Source organism: Agelaius tricolor, unplaced genomic scaffold, assembly GCF_023055355.1.
Source record: "Agelaius tricolor isolate 1412-34295 unplaced genomic scaffold, bAgeTri1.0.p SCAF_4, whole genome shotgun sequence".
NCBI classification, from domain to species: domain Eukaryota; kingdom Metazoa; phylum Chordata; class Aves; order Passeriformes; family Icteridae; genus Agelaius; species Agelaius tricolor.
The window spans coordinates 47,532,778-47,538,887 of record NW_027269264.1 but is presented as its reverse complement, the minus strand read 5'-3'; the positions used below and the strand labels follow the sequence as shown (position 1 = coordinate 47,538,887).

Sequence of the window (6,110 nt, the reverse complement as noted above, 5' to 3'; positions counted from 1 at the left end):
GGTGGAGTCTGGGGATGGAGTGAGAGCTGGGGGTGCTCTCTGCCCGAGCCTAACTGTGCTCCTCGGCTGCACATCAAAGATCAGGGCTGCTCTGACCAAGCTTCTGGGCATGAGCAGCAGCAGGGCCGGCAAACCTTGAGTGCTGAGAAGATTCAGGGTGGGGGGCACAGGGCATGGTAACATTATATGCAACTCTTCAATAGACACAACAGACACTCTCACCTGCTGCCAAAAAATTAAGATGTATCTGCTTAACCACTAGAAGTTGTAAGATTTCCTATATTTCATAGGAAGTAATGAATCCTTTTAGTGTATACCTTTACTTAGCACCATATTCTACTTTTTTCCCCTCACCCATTGTAATGATCTTTTTTATGCTGGAGTATCAAGCACCAAAACAACTCAGTGATGAGGACCTCTTACATATAAAATATATTTTTAGATTTTTTGGTTTTTTTCCTGGAAATCCCATTGTACAAATGTTCTTGCACTGGAAACACAAAATACCAGAGACATCAAACATATGCAATGCCATTTATTGAAGCTTGAAACAATATGCCATCATAGTTTGCTTTTTAAACCTTGAAATGTTAGAACAAGCTGTGAATGTGGCAAATACACATTTTTTCCTGAGCAATCTGTTGAAGCTGATGTGTCTCGGGCTAATACAACAATATAATGATAATACACCTCTGTAGTTAGTATTCAATTCAGTTTTGAGACTAATGACCATCTGGGTTCAGATCATAAATCCACCTTTACTTAAGAACAGTTGTGTCATAATAGCAGTGGCACTGCTCTGTTAAAAAGTTCATGTTGTCACAGTATTTTTCCTAAAGTTTTAAGCTGAGAAACAGTAATGACTGCATTTCCCTGGGTAGAATGGTTATTCTGACTAATATCCATAATATAATTTATTCACTTTTTATTCATTTCAAATGAAATAACAGCTCCCTGAAGAAAACAATGGAGGCAGAAATGGTTTAACTCCACACTAGCCCTAAGGAGCACTGGAAAGGACAACTCCTGTAGGTATTTTCCTCCAACCTGCACCACATCCACTCAGTCAGCTCCTTTCTCGTTAAGCCAAATACCTGGTGGCCTCCTTCTGCTGACCTCTGTGGGTAAAATGTTATGCACGTACCTCTGTGCACAGAGTAATCTGACCCAGAACTCTGTCCCACCTAAATCCTACAGAATGTTTTTGGGAAGGTGAGGAGCACCTGCACTGCCCACCAGTCCAGGCTGTCTGGGAACTGCTCTACACCACACAGCGTGAGCCTGAGCCCTGCCCAAATCCTTCCTGAATCAGGCACAACACCTCTGCTCCTGCCTGATTCAATACTTCTGCGTCCAGAGGAGTAAGAACTGCCCAGGCTTCTATTGCTCAAAGGGTCCCCAGGAGGAGAGAAGCAAACTGTGAAACTTAAAAAGCATCATGTCTGGCATTGGCCAGCAACAGCACAGACATATATTACTGTAAGAGTGTGTGCATGCACACACATGCACCATTGCAAGTCATCCCCATGTCTGTTACCCTAGCACCACACTTTTAACAGTGGATTTTGTTTTATCAGCACCTAAAACTGGGGTTATATTGCCATCACAGAGGTTAATAAATCTAACATTACCATGCTGCATATTTTGAACTCCCAGAGATTTCAAATGAAGAAGTAAGTCCTTAGCCAAAGGACACAAACCTTTGAAAAATGACAATTTGATTCACGGCCATCTCTAGGTTAATACATTATAGCCAGGCTGAAATACTTCTATTAACTTTCATAAAGGTCTGTCCAGAAAAAAAGCTACTGCTAGTCACAGTTCTGTAACCACAGTGACACTTGGATTAATGACTATGTGTCTCACCATATACTGCATAAAATGTGCATTTCCCTGTACTACAATCTGAAATTGCATAGTAAATAGGATGCAAATCTGAGATTTTCAAAAAAGCCAGAAGAACCAAGGTGTCTAAATCCTAATGAATTCCAAAGGAATCTAAATGTCTGCTCTTGTCCAGCTCTTTTCAAAATGCCCAGCTTTGTTCAAAAGGTCTGGTCTTGGTTCTCTGAAGTTTGTTTTGGCATTTTCTTCACTAGCAAAACAGATATGCTACTTGACTAGAGGTGCCCTCATGCCTGAGGCCTGAGGTATGCAGATAGTTCTCTGGGCCTCGGGCTGCTGTCCCAGGAGCCCTCAGCTCCACCATGATTATGGATTTACACGGTGGGAAAAGTCTGCTGTGAGTGAGGTGGTAGAGTGCTCTTGTGAACGTGGGCTTCTGCTCTACCAGGAGATACTGTATGGCATGATAGCTCTGTCACTGAACATCCCTGTGAATTACAGAGCTTCCAGTTGCTAGTTGGCCTTTATGCTGATGGTGTAAAATTGATTTCAAAACGTAGTACGGGTAATTTCCTGCTGAAATGCCTGCATGCCGCATTTGAAGCTGCAGGAAAGGTTTAAGTCTATAAAGCTGAATTCCATCACATAAGTTAACATGAAATTAGCAAAACTGTTTAGCTGGGCCAGCTCACTGCTCTTTCCTTTAATTTGTCAAAGAAGAGAAAGATTTCACTTTTTAAATGCAAAAGACTCAACTTTCAATTGTCCTTACCTACATCAGCTTAGAAGTCTTTTGCTTTCTCACTGTGTGACTCCTTTACTCTTCGTGCTGTAAAGAGTGGACACCATTACAGTGAAGGTTCCTGGCTCCTCTGTTCAGCACCTTTAACACTCTTGAACTAAACGGAGCTGGCCACTCACATAGAACTGGTGGAAGTGAGAAGTCAAGAGAGAGAGAACACCACCTCTTCCAAAGGGTAAGTTCTGAGATTAAATTTTTGCTGCAGAACAACCTTTATGCTCCATCAGTTTCCTGACAGCTTTTTATGTGCTGCTGACACATATCATTTGTGTCCGAATACCTGCAGCTATAGAGACTGGCAATAGCCTTGAGCTGGTTGCCTTATCTAATTTCAAATGGCCTTGGCTAGTTAATTTTACATGGAGAGGAACTACAGATGATACATAAGAATGTTATTGCCTGTCTAGCAAAAGATCTGCAAAACCAAATTTTTCTTTATACTGAAATTATTCTATCAGATGGAATGTATAAAACTGTCTAAAAGACATTGCTGGATTTTCCCCTAAATGTGTAAAAAACCATATAGATATGGCACTTAGGGGTGTGGTTTAGTGGTGGACTTGGCAGCACTGGAATTGTTGATCTTAAAGATCTTTTCCAACCCAAATTATTCTATGACTGTTAAGCTGGTACATGCAGATGTCTTAACTTTTGTGGTACCAAGAAATGCTGCTTAAAACATACTTGGGAACTTAACATCCCACATTTTATAGGCTTCTCAGGTTACAGCAAGACATTTGTAGCAGAAGAAAACTGTCAAGAACAGATTATGGCTGAGGTATCCTTTAGAGGTTCAGTCAAGTACTAAGCAAAGATTTTTTTTTCTCCTGAAAAAACAAGTTTGAATTCATCCTGCCTATCATAATCAGATATTACAAAACTCTGCCTTTAAGTTTATTAAGTGAGCAATGAATTTAGAGAAACATTGCCACTTCACCTTGATTCCTAAAAAAGAAAGGCAAGAGAGCATAAAGAGAACTGGCCCATGGCACAGGTGTATGTCTGCTGCCCCAAGGGCCACCTTCGCTAAGCACTCTTGAGTAAGCAGTGCTGGTGTTTCAAGTGAGTTTTGAAAAAGAGATGGAAGAACAAGTTAAACATTCATTACAAAAAACCAGAAAATTCTTGCAAGCCTGTTTCTAGTGTCTATGCATGCCTAAGTAGTACTAGCTGCTGGTACACTGAAAATTACATTATAAACTTTGGACTATTACAGAGAAAAAATGGAAGCAGTAAATTATGACTGATAACCCTAGGTGATGTGCTTTCCCAGTTTTGATCACAGATTTCCATTTATGCTGGATGGTTCATAAAAAAATAAGGAAGGTAAAACTTGTAAACAGAAGCTCTATTCAAGGAAACAAGAATAAAACAGCTAGTGCCAAGCTGCTTGGTTGCTGTTTTCTTAGTTTTGAGGTGGTTTTCTTCTAGATTTAGTGTAATTTTGTTGTTTGAAGCCTCGCTGATCCCCATATCTTGCTTTGCTCCGAATTCGGGATTGACTACAGGTGAAGCAGCACTGAGTCTGTATGGATGGCAGCAAGCACTTTCCAATGCCTTTCAGCCTCTGGCAGAAGTGAACTGACAGCTGGTCTTTGCTGCAGGGCAGCCCTGTGGTGAAGAAGATGACAAGAATTAGCTGTATTTTGCTGACACACTCCCCGTATTTCTAGAATTTTGAACTGCTTTATGCCAGATGGTCATGTCTGTTAAGGGTCTTATTCATGGGGGCTTTCTCTTCCCTTGTATTATGGGAATCATATGTATCAGCTTGACCTCCCACTGAAATTCTAGGATCTTTTAGTGAACACATGACCTTCTGTTTTGGAAAACACAACACTCATGACTGTTCAGTGAGATTTTTACTTTCATGGCAGACACAGCTAATCTGTGTTTTCCACTTCAACTTTTCTGCTGATAAGGACTGCCAGAGAAAGCCTGGCAACAATGATTTGAATTTGGTACTGTTGCATTCTTGTAACTGCCCCTAAGATGAGCATTATGGTCTGGCAGGGTGCTGCACAACCAGCCAGGGCAGTCAGGAGAGTGCAGACAATGCACATGCAACTGCATGTTCAGCTTTGCTATGCTTTGATTCCTGCAGCGTCAGAACATGGCAGGGACTGCTGCTGTCTGTACCACTGTGGTGATAGGTCTGTGGTAGCTCTGAGGGACTGAGATGGGCCAGATTTAGCCAGATATTGGAAACTGGAGGTCCTCAGCTGTGAGAAGGCAAGGTGTGCAAAAGAAGGAAGATGGTATATTAGCAAGGCTGCTCTTGAGCAAATCCCTCAACACTGCAATGGGGGAAAGTCAAAGAAAACTTGTATAAAGGTAATTTAAAACAGATGAAAGCAGACTTTTTCACACTAGGCTGTGAACATTTAGAATGGCTGTCCTCGGGATATCCAGCCTCCAGAGCTGGAAGTTAGGGATGGGAAGCAGAAAGAAGCTTCCATAATCCAGGACTGTCGATGGTTAGGGATATGCTTTGCCAAGTCTATGGGCCCAGATGGGACCTACCCCAGAGTAATGAGGAAACTGAGAGAACTTGCCAAACCACTCTCAATCTCCTACCAGCAGTCCTGGCTAACTGGAGAAGTTCCACCTGACTGGAATTCAGCAAACGTAATTCCCATCTCTGGGAGGGTCAGAAGGATGATCCAGGGGACTACAGGCCTGTACAGCTACCTGAAAGGAGGCTGCAGTGAGGTGGGGGTCAGCCTATCCTGCCACACCCACAGTGAGAGAACAAGAGGAAATGGCCTCAAGCTGAGAGAGGGGAGGCTCAGATTAGCTTTAGAAAACATTTTTTCACTGTTAGGGTGGTCAGGCATTGAACAGGCTGCTCAGGGAGGTGGTGGAGTCACCATTCCTGGAGGTGTTCAAGAGGCATCTGGATCTGACACTGGGTGATGTGTTTGAGTGGTTCAGGGGTTACAGCGGCACAGCTGGGTGGATGGTTGGACTGGATAGTCTTGAGGGTCTCTTCCAGCCTTAACAATTCCATGATTTTTTGAACTTGCTGCCACAGGAGAGGGTGGAAGCAGACCACAGCACCAAAAAGAGTTGCCACATATTAATGAAAGTTTAAATAAAAAGGCACGACATGAAGAACTTTTAATAGTCCTCATATACATCAATTGGAAATGCTGGAGGACTATCATGGAAATGAATCTCAAGAAAGCTCCAACCTCCTGCATTCCTGCTAAGCAGCATTTTCTAATGCCATTGTTGGAGACATAAGGGTGGGCTGCATGGACCAGTGCTTACCCAGTAAGGCATTTATTATGTTTTACAGGCCGCTTGAACTTCTATTCACAGGTTGCTCTTACTAATGTGTTTAGGCAGTATTTATCTGAGTTTTTCTCTCTGAACACGGGAGGGATAGGAAATAAGCATACCAATCCACCCCAGGGCAAAACATGTGCTAAAATTCTGTGAACCGCAGCAGGAGCGATGC

At 42.5% G+C, this 6,110-nt stretch overlaps 1 protein-coding gene across 1 annotated transcript in view; it reads right to left on the bottom strand.

The window, feature by feature from the left end:
• Window positions 1-521: 521 nt before the first annotated feature.
• The window catches only part of ADAMTS12 (ADAM metallopeptidase with thrombospondin type 1 motif 12), a 146,534-nt gene continuing 140,945 nt past the window's right edge, over window positions 522-6,110 (bottom strand). Inside the window, exon 24 of the mRNA XM_071425580.1 lies at window positions 522-4,258. Within this exon, the coding sequence (XP_071281681.1) occupies window positions 4,053-4,258 (206 nt within the window). The 3' untranslated portion in view covers window positions 522-4,052. The remainder of the gene's footprint in view (window positions 4,259-6,110) is intronic.